Consider the following 16,197-nt stretch of genomic DNA (forward strand, 5'->3'; position numbering starts at 1 on the left):
GAATATTTTTGGTAGTATATTTTCAGTGGGAACTCAAATAGTTATGTGAATGTTCCCTGAGAACACTAATTTTTTTTTTTAAGGCACGATTACAGTACCTTCTTCATCCTCAATGCCTGCTCCATATGGACAGCTGCACTTATTTAACTATCTTCTAGGTTTATGTTATTTTTAAATTAAATGTCAGGTAATTGTTGTATGAGTTTAGGCATTTTTAAGATGTTCTCATAGCCTAGTGGTAAGTAGCTACACTGCCAACTTAGAGGCACATGGTTCAAATCCACCATCTATTCCTTGGATGAAAGATTGACAGTCTCCTCACATTCAGTTTGTAGCCTCTGAAAACCCACTGAAGGGTCAGCTATGAGTCAGTTCCAACTTAACAGTATGTAACAACAGCGCAACAGTGTGAAAGATGAGTTTCTTGTTCCCATTTCCTTTGTTATTTTATCCTCATTGTTGTTATCTTTCATTTTAGGCCGCCCCTCAAATATTTGGTGATATTTTGGTGTATGTTCATATTTAAAACTGACATACCAAAAAGATTATTATAATCTTTGTTCACATGGTGCTTGTAATATTTCATAAATTTAGTTTCTTCCTTTGGATGAGTTCCAGATGTCTATAGCTATAGATTTTTTTCCTATTTTTTTTCCAGAAAATTTTTTATCTATCTGAAAGCTAGTAACCAACAGCATTCTTGGAGCTTGTCAGTGGAAAGTAGTTGGACTTATGTTTTTTTAATATATATATATTTTATGTATATGTATATAAAATAAACTATAACTTTTCTCTTTTCCATAGAGAACTTCTCACCTGCTTTGCTTCTGTTTTATTTTGTCAAGACATTGATCCACCCACTACCTTTCATAATAATGTAAGTAAGTAAGAGAATTGGATAATCTCTTAACTTTTAAAACTTGGTGGGGTATTTTGGTGTTTTTTTAAAATTATTAAATTTTAGTGAATGTTTACAAAGACTGGATTTCCATTCATACATTGTTGCACACTTTCCTCCCTACTCACCCCTCCCCCCTGTTCTCTTTTCTTTTTGAAGAAGGAAAAAAATAATCTTGGCATTGTTATACATCCTTTCTCCCCACCATATCCCCCCAAGTCCACTTTACTGTGCAGCTCTTATTCTAGACTCTTTTTTAAAAAATTCTGTACTCTTAAGAAAATAATACCTAATCTGTTTCATTGCAGTGTACATTCTTTATCCCCCTACACTGGTGTAAGTCCTGTTTTTACAACAATGGCATTATGCAGTATTTGTCTTTTGTGACTGAGTTATTTCACTCAGCATAATATCCTCTAGAGTCACCCATTGTATATTTCGTGAGTTCCTTGTTTTTCATTGTAGTATAGTATTCCATTGTATGAATATGCCACAGTTTCTTTATCCATTTGTTTGTTGATAGGCACTTAGTTTGTTTCTAACTCTTTGCTATTGTGAACAAAGCAGCAATAAATGTGGGTGTACATTAAAACTTGTTTTATAAGCTCCAGCCTTCACACTCACTGTGACTCATTTCTCTAGTGAGAGTTCCCCATCTCTTTTTTTTAATGTAATGTGTGTATGTTACAGATTACCTTACCTCTGCTTGATATCCTCACTCATTTGCTATTTAAGCTATTAATTTATAATACTTCCAAAAATTTCATACTGCTTTTCAACTACTAGTTTTTCCTCATTGGTATTTCTATTTACCTCTTTCTAACTAGAGGAAGAATGTCGCACTTCCTGACCTTGCATTGACGAGGCCTAACAATGTCTTGGTAAGGACTGACCATATCCTGTTAGGGCAACTAGATGACCAAATCCTGATAAGGCCCTGGGCCTGAACATGTCCTGATAGGACCCCCAGATTCCTGAACAAACTGTCATCCTCTCTAAATCACCTTAATGTTGTTATGTGCCATTGAGTCACCTGCGACTCATAGTGACCCTATGTACAGCAGACCTAAACCTTGCCCTATATTCTGCCAATTTCACTGTCTCCGACACACTTCCCCCAATTACCCCAGTCACTTAATTAATCAAAAGAGGTTTTCCTTTCCTATGTAGTCCTTCCACCCTCCCAAGCATGACGTCCCTCTCCAAGGACTGGTCTTTCCTTGTAGCATGTCCAAAGTATGTCAGACAAAGCTTCTGAATTGTTGCCTCCAAGGAGCAGCCTGGTTTAACCCTCTCCAGGACTAACCTGTTTGTTTTCCTAGCAGTCCATAGTATATTCAGTACTCTTCTCCAACACCACAGCTCAAAGGCATCAATTCTTCTTCTATCATCCCTGATCATTGTCCAGCTCTCTCATCCATAACAGTGATTGCAAAGACCATTGCCTGTATCAGGTGCACCTTGGTCTTCAGAGTGGCATCATTGCTCTTCAGTACTTTGGAAAGGTCTCTAACAGTAGACTTTCCTATCGCAATACATCTTTTAAATTCTTGGTTGCTGGTGCCAAGAGTGTTGATTGTGGAGCCAAGCAAACTAAAGCTGTTAACAATCTCAATCTCTTCACCATCTCTCATGTCATGATGCTACCAATTGGTCCAGTGGTGAGAATCTTCGTTTTCTTGATATTGAACCTAAATCCATATTGAAGACTACGGTCCTTGACCTTCTCTAGCAAGCTCTTCAGCTCCTCCATAGTTTCAGCAAGCACGGTTGTGTCATCTGCACAATGCAGATTTTTGATGAATCTTCCTCCAGTCCTGATGCCACATTTCTCCTACAGCCCAGGCTCCTGGATAATCTATTCTGCGTATAGGTTGAAAAGGTATGGAGATAGGACACATCCTTGGCATACAGCCTTCCCAATTTTTGAGGTCATGGTGCTAGGGATAGTGTGGCTAATGTTAGATGGATCTTGGCTGAAAGCAGGGAGTACCAGAGGAATGTCTATCTATTTTATTGATTATGCAAAGGCGTTTGACTTTGTGGGTCACAGTAAACTGGGTCTAACTCTGAGAAGAATGGGAATCCCAGAACACTTGATGATGCTAGTGCGAAACCTATACTTGGACCAGAAGGCAGTTGTCAGAAGAGAGCAAGGAAACATTGCATGGAAATCACCTTAATAGCCCCTATAAAAAGGAAATGCTTTTGTCTGCCAGCACACCATTCTGATCTCTGCATGCAGTCATCTGGCATCCCCCTACATAATAAAGACCTGCTCGTTACTTTGGACCAGTTGCTGCTGCTTCTTTTTTCTCTCATCTCGCTTTATATCCAACAGTAACCCTTTGCTGTTATTTTAATAGATGTAGGAATAAATATATGAGTTCAGCATTTCTTAACCATGTTTCTGTTTTCATGTTCTTGTTTTAGCATCCTTGATGAACTCTTAAATGTGTGTCCTGTCATCATGTTTGTTGCTTTCTCATATTTTACTGTGATGTGTGCAAGGTTAACACTAAAGTTTATGTATAACTACCCTTGAATAGGAAGTTCTGGTGCAGGCAGTTGTGCTCTTAAACCCCAAAGTAGCTTCTCTCTGTCACTTTGAATCCACTAGTGCCTCTTGGGAGAAAGATGGGCAGTTTCATCCCCTGTGAGTTAGAGCATCTAAAAACCCACTGAAGGGTCAGTGACTGTTACTGAGCCAGTGAGTTGCATTGCTGAATTGACCCATTAATATTTACATTTGTGCTTTTTTAACTGGAAAACTAGACTTGAAATAGGACTCTACAGTTTTTTACATTTTATTAGTAACAGTGGAAAAATTCACAGGTGGTATTATAATGTTGAGAATAACAATGATAGCTAATGTATGAGGAACATACCAGTTACTAAATATTTTGTATCTATTAATTCTTTTAAACTTAACTTTTTTCTTTTTTTTATACTCTTTTAGGGGGAAAAGGCAGGGAAGTTTATAAACAGATGCATATAGCATGAAAGACTTTCAAGTGTCATCCATGAAAATACAAACTGATGAGAAATTCCGAAAGCTTTAAAAACTGAAAGGCATTTACAACGGACATTGATGCTTAAGGGCTTCACTTCTGTATGTGATTCAATTTGACAGAGTTTGGGACATAATTTATATCTGAGACATAATTTATTACATATAAATTACTTTTGTATAGTTATTTTTTTTCTTTGTTAAAATATGAAAGAAACTACATAAGAAAAAACTTAAAAATATAATGAGAAAGAACTATTGTGGAATATATGGATATGTTAGAGTTATTCATATGAGAAAATAAATTCAACTGAATTAGATATTTAAAAGGTAAAATTGCAGAAAAAGAATCAGTTTAGCTCATGTGTAAAAGCTTTCATCTTTGACAGCTCGGGCTAATCCACCAGAGAAATCTTGCAGGAGAAAAACTGGGATAGAAATGTTGGAAAATCTTCAGCATGAAGCAAACCTCCTTCCACATGTACAGATTCATACTGGAGAGGAATCTTATGGAGATGTTGAATGTGGAAAACCTTGTTGCTTAAAACAAAACCTCATAGATCATGAGAATATGCATAATGAAGAGAAAGCACATGAATGTACTGAATGTGGTAAAGTGTTCTCTAGAGTCACGTCACTTACTCAACATTTAAGAAGTCATACAGGGGGAAAACGATATACCTGTAATAAATGTGGAAAAGCCTTCACCCAAAAGGGAAACTTGCTTTCTCATCAGAAACATCATATTGCAGAGAAACCTTATGAATGTGTCAAGGTTTCTAGTCAGATGTCAAGTCACATTAGACACCAGAGAGATTATACATGTAAGGAATGTGGGAAAACCTTTAATGGCAAATCTTATCTGTCTGAGCATGAGAAAGTTCATACTGGAGAGAAACCATTTGAATGTGACCTGTGTGGAAGAGCCTTCACCCAGAAGCAATACCTCATCAAACATCAGAATATTCATAGTGGAAATAAACCCTTTGAATGTCATGAATGTGGGAAAGCATTTAGCCAGAAGGAAAACCTCATTATTCATCAGCGAATCCATACTGGAGAGAAACCTTTTGAATGTAAAGGTTGTGGGAAAGCTTTCATTCAGAAGTCAAGCCTTATTAGACACCAGAGGAGTCATACTGGAGAGAAACCCTATACATGTAAAGAATGTGGGAAAGCCTTCAGTGGCAGATCAAATCTCACTGAGCATGAGAAAATTCATATTGGAGAAAAACCCTATAAATGTAATGAATGTGGAACAATCTTTAGGCAGAAGCAGTATCTCATTAAACATCATAATATTCATACAGGAGAAAAACCCTATGAATGTAATAAATGTGGAAAGGCCTTCTCTCGAATCACATCACTTATTGTACATGTGAGAATTCACACAGGTGATAAACCTTATGAATGTAAAATATGTGGAAAAGCCTTTTGTCAAAGCTCTTCTCTTACAGTGCATATGAGAAGCCATACAGGTGAGAAACCATATGGTTGTAATGAATGTGGAAAAGCGTTCTCTCAGTTTTCAACCCTTGCTCTACATATGCGAATCCATACAGGTGAAAAACCTTATCAGTGTAGTGTATGTGGAAAAGCCTTTAGCCAGAAGTCACATCATATCAGACATCAGAGAATTCATACTCATTAAAGCTCTGTGAATGTCTTTAAGAAATCCTTCAGTAGAGTTTATACTTAACATGTATCACAAACTTCCTTTTATAAAAAAGTGACCTAATGGTGAAATTCTTCTGTAGCAATTCAAAACCAAGATTTTTAACAAGAATTATTACAGTATAATGAAAGCCCATACCCTTAAAATTAACAATGCTCTTTTATAAGCTTTCTCATTAACAAATTCAGACATGAACACTACTAGTTTAACTACTAATCTTACTGCTAGGTGTTCTACCTGATATAGTATGCTGTCAGATATGAGGATTTGAACTTGAGGCAAATTGTTTTACAATTGTATGATTTGTAAAGTTAAAAATTATTTGCTTTAAATATAGTCATAGATATTAGAAAATATTGAGTATAGAAATGTGTATGCTGTTAGGAAAAATTGGTAATTGATTGAAGTGGCATAAAAAATTAGAACAAAGATAATGTAAAAAACTGCTTTCAGGTGGTCAGTTCTACACTGCCCTGAGTTGGGATCAATTTGATGGTGGTAGGGTTTGGTTTTCGTAGTGCTGTGGGGGGGAGATGGGGAGAAGGTGGGTCAATATATTGGACTCTCAATATTACCTGCTTAATATTTCTGTGAATCTAAAACTAATAATAAAGCTTTTATTAACAACAGCCTGCTGTCAAGGTTGTTCTGTGTAAAAAGAGCAGATCACTAGTCATTGTACATCAGAATATTGTTAATTTTTTAGATCTTAAAAGCTCGAATGCACCAAGGTTGACATTCTAAAATATGTGGTAGAATAGTAAAAAATTACATTCCCATAAACATATGTACATATCCTGTACTCATTAAACTGACACATATATCCAAGGAGCAGCATGTCTTTATTTCAGTATAGATTGTAGTGACCAAAAGTTGGGAGTAATTTTACCACGTGTGTTTGTTAGTCATGTTACAGTTAGGTATGGAATTGTGCTACTAGCCCAAAGGTTTTATCTTTCTGGTGGCTCATATCTGCCAACAGCTCAAAGGGAGGAAAGGTGGGCAGTCTTTTCCCATGCCGTTTACAGCCTCTGCAGACCTGTTGGAAAGTCAGCTAAGAATGAGAGTAAATAGAGAAATAGTTGAGAAAATATGTGGGAGGTAAAATGAACAATGACTATAGTGAAAACTGAATTGGCATAAAATCACTTCTAAGATGTTCAAGTAGCTCTGGTGGCCTGTGCTTGTACACAAAGGCAGCAATTTGAATCCACCAAATGCACCGAGAGAGAAACATGGACCATTTCCTTCCATGTGATTTACAGCTTCTGATTTACAGTGGGTTTTCACCCAGTGGAGGGCCAGCTGTTGTAACTGGACAAGCAATGTATCCTTGCTATCAGTCATACCAATTATAACAAATTATTGCTTATCAGCATTTTTGTTCATGGATCCAGAAGGCAGTGAGCTACTAATCTACTTGGCATATTATTCCATTTTCCTTACAGGGCTTTCTATGTAGGAAAGACAAGTTACATATTAACTACAAGTGTTTAAACAGTGCTTACTCACAGTGGCACTTCTCTCTTCTGGAGTTAAAGGGAAACAATTTGGAGAAACAATTTCTTTTTTTGGAGGTAAGAGATGTTTTTCAGCTAAGTGTGAGAGTCCCCTTTATTTGCCCAGGATAAGAGATCATAGTCAAAGGTTGGGGTTTTAATGGCCTCATACAAAACTCTTTACAACACCAGCTTAGAGGAGTACAAACACAAGTTAAACATGGGTCAAAAGATGCTGAAACATCACAGAGAAATGAAGGGGATGGGGAGGTGAAATGCAATTATTTAACTTTTTTCTATGCTGGAATGCAAACCTCTGAATTTTGTTAATACTGTTCACTATAAGTTGATTTCAGCACATCACAAGACATACTAAACATTGATGATAAACATTTTTATAAGTATAAAGAAAAAGTTAAAAAAGGAAGTGAAGATAGGATGGCAATGAAGAGATACTTTCTTAAATTTGAACATTTACAGGGGGAATAAAAGTGACACTGTGTATGTAACAATGGATTCCATTTCCAATGACATTTACTGTAGCAATTTAAAAATTGGGTTAGCATTTTAAGTTCAATTATTTAAATGTATTTGTCACATGCAAGAGAAAGATGGGCAGTCTCCTTTCATGCAGTTAACTGCCTCTGGAAACCTGGAGGGTCAGTTATGGGCTGGTTCTGACTCCAGTAAACAAGTCATATAAATATTTTTTACTCAGAAGCTAGAGCATTATTTTTCTACAGGTTGGTTTGGTTGGTTCACATAGTTTTAAGAATCATTAACATATACATAATTGGGGATAAAACTTTATTGTTGATTGGATAAGTTTACAGGGCAAATTCCTTTTGCATCAAACAATGTACATTCTGTTTTGTGAAGTTTGTTGCAATTCCTATATTATAATGACTCTTCCCTGTTTCCCATTTCTGTTCATCTTTCCTGTCTTGCCACAACCTCTTCTAAACCCAGCTTGAACTACTGACAAGACCCTGTCAGTGTACTGTTCTAGCCATTGTGGGATGGTCTTCAGCAATATTTTGCTTGTGATATTAATGGTGTTCAGTAATGTCTCCATTTTGTTGAATCACCTTTCTTTTTTTTTAAATTTTATTATTTTTGTATGCATGTACCGTCAAATCAGATCTGACTGGTACAGGAGGATATTGTCCCTCCTTCCTCGGCAGAGCATCTGGTGGAGTGAATCACCTTTCTTGGGAATGGGAGCAAATATTCCAGTCAGTTTTCCAGACTTTTGGAGGCAACTGTCCTCCAAATTTCCTGGCATAGACTGGTGAGAATGTCCAGAGTTTTCATCTATTAATTGATCAATGTCAGTTGGTATCCCATCAATTCCTGGGGCTTTATATTTTGCCCAGTGCCCTCAGTGCAGCTTGAACTTCTTTATTCTTGTTTATATGGTACTTCCTAAAATTTTTCATTGTCAAGCAATTCTTTGTTTTACAGTGATTCTGTATTCCTTCCAACTTCTTTTGATGCTTCCTGGATCATTCAAGATTATGTCCTTACCAAAATGAGAGTTTTGCCCTTAAGCATTTTAAAGCCTTTCAGTATATTTCATCCAGTTCATCATGACTGCTGTTTCCATGGATATTGTGACATCAAGTAAAATGAAGTCTTTGACAACTTCAGTCTTTGCTCCTTTTAGCATGTTGTCCTTGGTCTAGTAATAATTTTTGTTTTCTTTAAATTGAAATGTAATTTCCATGGTAAAGGTTGTATTCTTTGATCTTTGTAAAGAAATGCTTCTCTTCACTTTCGGCAAGCAAGGTTGTGAAGTTTTCCTCCAGTCCTGATGCCATATTTTTCATATAGTCCTGCTTCTTGGCTTGTTTGTTCAGCATACAGATTAAAACTGTGTGTTGAAAGCATACAATCCTGACATACCTTTGCTGGTTTTAAACCACACAGTATCCCCTTGTTCATTTTTATTGACTATCTCAATGTGGACTGAGAGTGGGGTGGGGCTCCCCAATTGAACAAGCGTGGAAGGAGGAGTGGCGTCCACTTCCATAATAGCTTGCCTCCGGAAACCCTATGAACTTGGAGAGAGGATGAAAGGCACCCGAGCGTCAAGGACTCTCCTTCATAGGGTCGATATGAGTTGCCTGTGACTCGACGGCACTTAACAACAACAAACAATCTTTTAGTTTACAGGTCCCATATAATACAGTTTAAATGGTCTAGCACTCCATTATTTTTCCATTTAGCCCTAATTTGTTAGGATCCACACGGTAGAAAACAGATAAACATCTTTTTGGTATTCTCTTTTTAACCAAGCTCCATCTGGCATCAATGATAACCCTCTTTGTACAACTTCTTTTAACTCTGATGTGACTTTCTGGCACTTTCCTGTTGATACACAGTTGCAATAAAATTTTAACTAGTAAGATTTTCTTTGCATGCAATAATATTTTTTAATACTCACTGTAGTGTACTTGGAATGGATGCATAAATATGGGTCTATCCTAAATTTTCTGTTCCACATTGCTTGACAGAGAGAAATGGTTTGAAATGTGTATCTTGAAACACAGCTAGCATTTTGTCTATCATTGGAGTCTTGTTTTTGCCAAAGCCTTCAGCTTGGCCTTCTTCCTTCAATACTGTTGGTTCTTGATCATTAGCTGTCCCTTAAGGTCTGAATGTACTCATTCTTCTTAGTACAATAGATGTATGCCTTCCATCATTTTTGGTTGCTTCTTGTGTGGTTCACTATTTTGCCCACAGAAACTTTTAATATTGCTGTTTAAGGTTTGACAACCCCCCTCCTTTCTTTGGGCTTGGGAAATACCAAGCATGTCCTTCCCCTTTAAGTTTTCTAATTCTAAATCTTTTTATTCATCACTACAAGTGTCATTTGACATCCATGACAGTCTCTGAAACAGAGTAAGAATTGATTTTGGTGTTACGTGAACACCACATCAAAACCTTATGGGAGCCCATTTTTGGTCTTCTGTGTTTCTATTTCTGCTGCTTCTAGAGTTTTTGGTGGATGCCAAAAGAACTTGGGGATGACAGTGGGATCAAGGTGAGAGGAGAAAGAGCATGGCTACCCTGCCTTACCCAGTTTTCCACTCATCTGAGCAGCAGGTACAGCCTGGCAGCATTGCTGCTACCTGCCCAATGGACAAATTCAGAGGAAGGCCAGCACCTTCAGCAATATAATACTTTCCTCACTAAATGACACTCAATTAATGAGAGGCAGTTCAGGCTGCTTTCTGACTTGGTGGCCATTGGGTAGGGGTTCAGTCTCTACTAAGGACCAGTAACAAGTCCAAATCTGTTTCTAAAAATTAGAATTATCTGCGTAGGATGACAAGGCGTTATCTGAAAACTAAAGGTCTGCCTTATGATTGACCAAAAGGGGTCTGCCAAAGACTCCAAACTGCATCTCTATATGCCACTGCTACTCAAGCAAAATTGTATCAGGTAGGTCATATGTTTCAAGTGGCAGAGTGACTTAAAACAGCCTGAACTGGTTACAAGGCCTTATCTTCCCCTCAACCCCACTAACAGCTTTACAAGTCACTTGAGCCAATTAGCAAACCCAAATGAGGGATGTGTTGCCTCCTAAATCCAAAAAGGCCCACCAGGTGGTGTGCTGTTGTTTCTGTTGTGGGAGGACCAGATGTAATAAGTAAACTTTTAAAAGTAATATTTCAATTTTACATCACCAGACCCCACAAAATTGACTGAGGTGGAAGATGTCTGGATTTTTGGTGAGTCAATTTCCCACTCTTTAGATATATACATTTACCAAAAAAACTAGAGCCATTGATACTTTCCCCTAGTAGGTCCAAGCAAGCATGGTCTTTGCAGTTAGTCGCTATGCATCAGAGAGCTGGACATCTAGCTGGACAGACTAGGGATGATAGAAGGAGAGTTGATACCTTTGAGCTGTGTACTGGAGAGGAGTATTTAATATACCATGGACTGCTAAGAAAGCAAACAAATTCATCCTGGAGAGGGTGAAGCCAGACTGCTCCTTGGAGGCAAGGATTCTGAAGCTTCGTCTGACACACTTTGGACATGTTGCAAGGTGGGATCAGTCCTTGAAGAGGAATGTCATGCTTGGGTGGGTGGAGGGACTACACAGGAGAAGATGACTCTTGATGAGATGGATTGATTTAGTCATTGGGGTAATGGGGATAGGTGTGTTGGAGAAAATAAGATTGGCATGGGATAGAGCAGGGTTCAGGGCTGTTGTACACAGGGTTGCTGTGAGTCACAGGTTACTCAACAGCACATAACAACAACAGGTCCAAGCAGCATAATGTCATCAATGTAATGGACCAGTATGATGTTTTGTGGAAATGAAAGACAATCAAGATCCCTGTGTACTAAATTAGCACATAGTGCTGAAGAGTTGCAATACCACTGAGACAGGACAGTGAAGGTGTAATGCTGGCCTTGCCAGCTGGAGGCAAAACTTCTGGTGGCCCTTTAAAACACATATGGAGAAAAATTCATTCGTTAAAATCAAAAGATGCATACTAGGTACCAAGAGATGTATTAATGTGTTTAGGTAATGAAATCACATGTGGAACCGCAGCTGCAATTGGAATCACTGCCTGGTTAATTTTTTTATAATCAAGTTCCATTAGTTTTTTACACAAACAGGTGTGCTAAATGAGAATGTGGCCAGCATCACAACTTCTGAATCTTTCAAGTACTTGATGTTGGCTGTAATCTCTAAAATCCTTCTAGGAATGTAGTTTTTTGTTTAGTTTTGTTCAATATTTTCCCAGGTAATAGCTTGGCCTTTCCTGGCAATATATCCAATGTGAGGATTATGCCAGTTGCTGAGTAAGTGCACTCCAATTATGCATTCCAGATTTGGAGAAATTCCTACAGGGTGGGTTTGCAGATACTTTGCTACGTTGAGAGATGAAGCTAAGATTCCAGTAATACCTTGACCTCTATATGCACCACAACTGACTGGGATGCCACAGTGACATTGGAATTTCCTGGAATTAGTATTAATTAATCTATAATGCCCAATAATCCCCCCTAATCTCATTATTTCCTTTTCCCACAAAAGTCACTTCAGTAAAACAAAAACCAAAAACAAGCCCTAGGATCCTTGGAAGAAGGCTGGGAAAAACATGGTGGTTGTGTAACATCGAGTCAGAACTGATTGATCCATAGCTGACCCTCTGGTGAATCTTAAGTGGCAGTTTAACGTTGCCACAAACAACGGCGCTGTCGCCGTCCTGCACATATTTCTAAGCACGGTCATCAATTTAAAAGTGTGCGGCAACGTGTTGATTGCTCGGGAGGAAATTGCCCATCTTCCCACAGAGCAGCTGGTGGATTGCAACCGCATGATTTAAAGATTGCAATTCAGTTTCTCACCACTAGGCCCCAGAGATCCCTGGGGAAAAGACTGTTGATTGCCATAGAGCCGAGAACCTCAAACGATTGCTGTCTTACCTAAAGAATATTCATTCTAAAATTAATACTCTGGAGTCTCCAGGCTGGCCCGCAGACTCAATCCCTAACTCTGAGACTTTAAAGACACACCCTTAAGCAGGCCTCCACTCTTGGTCAAAAGTTCAAAACCAGTAAAAAACTTGGTCAAGAACTGACCTCTGCTTTGGGGGAGGGGTAAGTAACACACATCAAACACGACCCTAAAAACTTCCCTTACGTGACAGCCATCAAGACGTGACCACCATCAGACGCTAGGAGCGAACTCATAGAGTGGTGTCTCCAGACTGTTTGCCAGGAAAATGATTAGTAGCATAAAGTTTTAGCAATGCAGTGGAGTGCTTCTTCAAGGATATACAACATCCACTTTTATCAAGGGATTATGGGTCTCTAAACCAGTTCACATCTGGAAATGGAGGGTAAGTAACTGTTCCAGAGTTTCAGAGTAGACTCATTTACGTGATCTATAATTCTTCCATTTGTATAGATCAAATAAGTAATACATTTCCCTTCTTGAAACATTATGACTAAGCATTCAGTGCTATAAATTCACATAAATTAAGACTATTCTGATTACTGCTTTGACTCCTCAGTCCATCGGAGTAACTACCATTCCCACTTTGCCTTTGTTAATTTTACTTATTTATACCATTATTCACTTTTATACAATTATTCATATCGATTGTTTCATTCATGTACATTTTGTTTTATGTAATTACTATTGATCTCTTTTATCTCCCTGTCTCCTCAAGTCCCCTCTGCACCTTATCTTATTTCTTCACCCCTCCAGCTCCTCCACTAATCTCTGCGGTCCTAGTGATTTCCTCTTTCTTCCTGTTTATTTTCTTTTCCCTTTTTTACTTTTTTGAATAGTGCTGCAGTGAACATTGGCATGCAAGTCTCTGTTTTGAGTTTGTTTTCAAGTCTTCTGGGGATATACCATGGAGTATAAATTGCCTGGCCACACTGTAGTTCCATTTTTTTCATGTTTCGATAAATCTTCACACTGTTTTGTTTTGCACAGGAGCTGTAATATTTTGCATCCCCACTGGTAATATTCAATATTCCCAAATCCCTGCTAACATTTATTCTTTGTTTGTTTTTATCTTAATCATCTGGTCTGAGCTGTTGAATATGAACCGATCCAGGTTTTCAGTTCATCACAAAGAAGGAGATTGCCTGTCTTCCACTCAGCAGCTGGTGAATTCGATGCATATTTCTTTGAGAGGGCAGCGCAGCTTCTTACCACTAGGCCACCAGTGCTCCCTCATTAAGTGCTTGCCGTTCCAGTTCTGACTCAGAGCACCACCACGTTCAACAGACTAAAATATTACTAGGTGCCTGTGTACTTGAGATACCAAATGCAAAATGACCTAGGAAAGGAAAGGAAGCCTGTGCCTGCACATTGCGTGGGGATAGTAACCCAAACCCAGAGCCTGACAGAGGATTCCAACTCATGGTGATCCTTCGTGGGTTTTCAGAGACCGTAAATATTTAGATGAGGAGACTGCTCATCTTTCTTCTACAGCAGAATTGTCAGAACAAACTAAAAACGGCCCGTTCAGTTCACTCCTATTATTCTCTCGGGTGGGGCAAGATCGCGTTTCATTTTCAAAGCACTCTAGAGAACTTTTTAACTACCCAGACCTTATTTAGTGTGTGCTGAACTACATTTCCCAGAAACCTCATGGGTGGATTTAGCTTCCTAAACCGACTTGCTCTTCTTTTCCTAACTTGTCAGCTTCTTTCACCAGGTGCGAGAAGGAAACTCATCCCAAATGCTTGGAACAGACCATATTCGAAACCCACGGCCCGAAGCTCAGTCGGGACAGGCACAGCTGTGCAATCTGATGAGGTGGCAAAAATCCTTATGGCGGGACCGCAGGAAATGGCCAAAATGATTGCGAATCACAGTCGACTTCTCTAACTCCGCCTCTCGCGGGAGTTCAGTCCCCTAGTCACGCGCTGACAGGACGTTCAGGGCCACTTGGCGTGCGGAAGTGTTAGATCGCTGTGGGGGTCTCGGCTGCTTTAGGAGCTTGGAGGGTTCGAGGTAAAGCGTTCTAGTCGTGCGGGGAAGGAAGCGAAGTTATGAAGTCCGTGTGTGTCTCTTTGTGATGAATAAACATGCGGTTATGAATCGTCTGTTCCCTTGGTGGGTGAGTGCTTCTGGCTGTAGCACCTTGCTAGACAGAGAGAGAGAGAGAGAGAGAGAGGGAGGGAGGGAGGAGGAGGAGGAGGAGGAGGGAGGGAAGAAGGCAGGCATTACTTGATTTTCCAACTCGAGCTCTTTGCACATTTCATTACAACACTTTGCTTTGTCTTCTTGAACTGTCCTTTGAAATATTTTGTTCAGCACTACAGAGCAGGAAAATACTGCACTGTTCAGGATCAAGAAAGGTATGCATTAGGGATGCATCTTATCTCCATATGTTTTCAATCTGTATGCAGAACAGATCATTCAGGAGGCTGAATTTTATGAAGAGGAATGTGGCATCAGAACTGGAGGATGTTTCATCAACAACCTGCTTTATGCAGATTACACAACTTTGCTTGCCAAAACGGAGGGGGATCATAAGATGTGTGATGCAGAAGCTCAAGGACTGTTGTCTTCAATATGGATTGAAGCTCAACATCAAGAAGACAAAGATTCTCACCACTGGGCCAATTGGCAGATTCATAATAGATGAAGAGATTGAGATTGTTAACAGCTTCAGCTTGCTTGGTTCCACAGTCACCACTCTAGGCACCAATAGTCAGGAAATACAAATATTAATTGCCTTGGGAAAGTTTGCTGTCAGGGACCTCTCTAGAGTACTGAAGAGCAACAATCAAATTGGAGACTAAGGTGCACCTGATCTAGGCCACAGTCTTTGTAATTACTTGCTATGCATCTGAGAGATGGACAATAACTAAGGATGATAGGAGAAGGATTGATGCCTTTGAGTTGTGGTGCTGAAAAAGAGTGTTGAACATACTGTGGACTGCCAGGAGAACAAACAGGTCTATCCTGGAGAGGGTGAAACCAGGCTGCTCAGTGGAGGCAAGGATTGAAGCTCCATTTCACATGCTTTGGGCACGTGTCCAGGAGAGGCAAGTTTCTGGAGAAAGAAAACATGCTTGGAAAGGTGAAGGGAGAGCGCAGGAGAGGAAGACCCAGGATGAGATGGATTGATTCAGTGACTGAAGGAATGGAATTAGGTCTGTCAGAGATGAAGAGATTGGCTCAGGAAAGGGGAGGGTTGAGAGCTGTTTTACAAATGGCCGCTATGCGTCCCAAGTGACTCGATGACACATAACAACAACAATACCCAATCCATAGACTAGAAGCAACAGCTTCATTACCCAGTCTTTCAGGTACCCACCTGATCTCTCCTATTTCGTTTACCTCCTGTCTCTACCCGTCAGATTATGCAACCCCTTTATTTCTCCCTGCCCGTCCTCACCACTCCGCTCCAACCTCTTCCCCTTTTGGATCTGAAATATTCTGTAGAATAAATAAAAATTCTAGTTTCTAAGATAGTGAAGAGACTGAACTGGGCTATTCTTAGTTTATTCCCTATTTTATTATTTAACGACAAGGAAACACCCTTTTTTTAATTAAATTTTATTAGTTTTAATGAACATTTACAGGGATTTTGGGTTTTCATTCCTTCATTGCTGCACC

The 16,197-nt window shown here is 39.1% G+C and overlaps 1 protein-coding gene across 1 annotated transcript; it reads left to right on the plus strand.

Moving 5' to 3' along the window:
• Positions 1 to 4,347: 4,347 nt before the first annotated feature.
• ZNF260 (zinc finger protein 260) lies at positions 4,348 to 5,559 on the plus strand. The gene has a single exon (XM_006903307.1). The coding sequence runs from the start codon at positions 4,348 to 4,350 to the stop codon at positions 5,557 to 5,559; it is 1,212 nt and encodes a 403-aa protein (XP_006903369.1).
• Positions 5,560 to 16,197: the final 10,638 nt, after the last annotated feature.

Source organism: Elephantulus edwardii, unplaced genomic scaffold (assembly GCF_000299155.1).
Source record: "Elephantulus edwardii isolate Elephantulus edwardi_28Jun2011 unplaced genomic scaffold, EleEdw1.0 scaffold00559, whole genome shotgun sequence".
Taxonomy (NCBI): domain Eukaryota; kingdom Metazoa; phylum Chordata; class Mammalia; order Macroscelidea; family Macroscelididae; genus Elephantulus; species Elephantulus edwardii.

Bases quoted from the DNA above. Each gene is read 5' to 3' on its own strand.
- ZNF260 (XM_006903307.1), top strand. From the start codon at position 4,348: ATGTTGGAAAATCTTCAGCATGAAGCAAACCTCCTTCCACATGTACAG.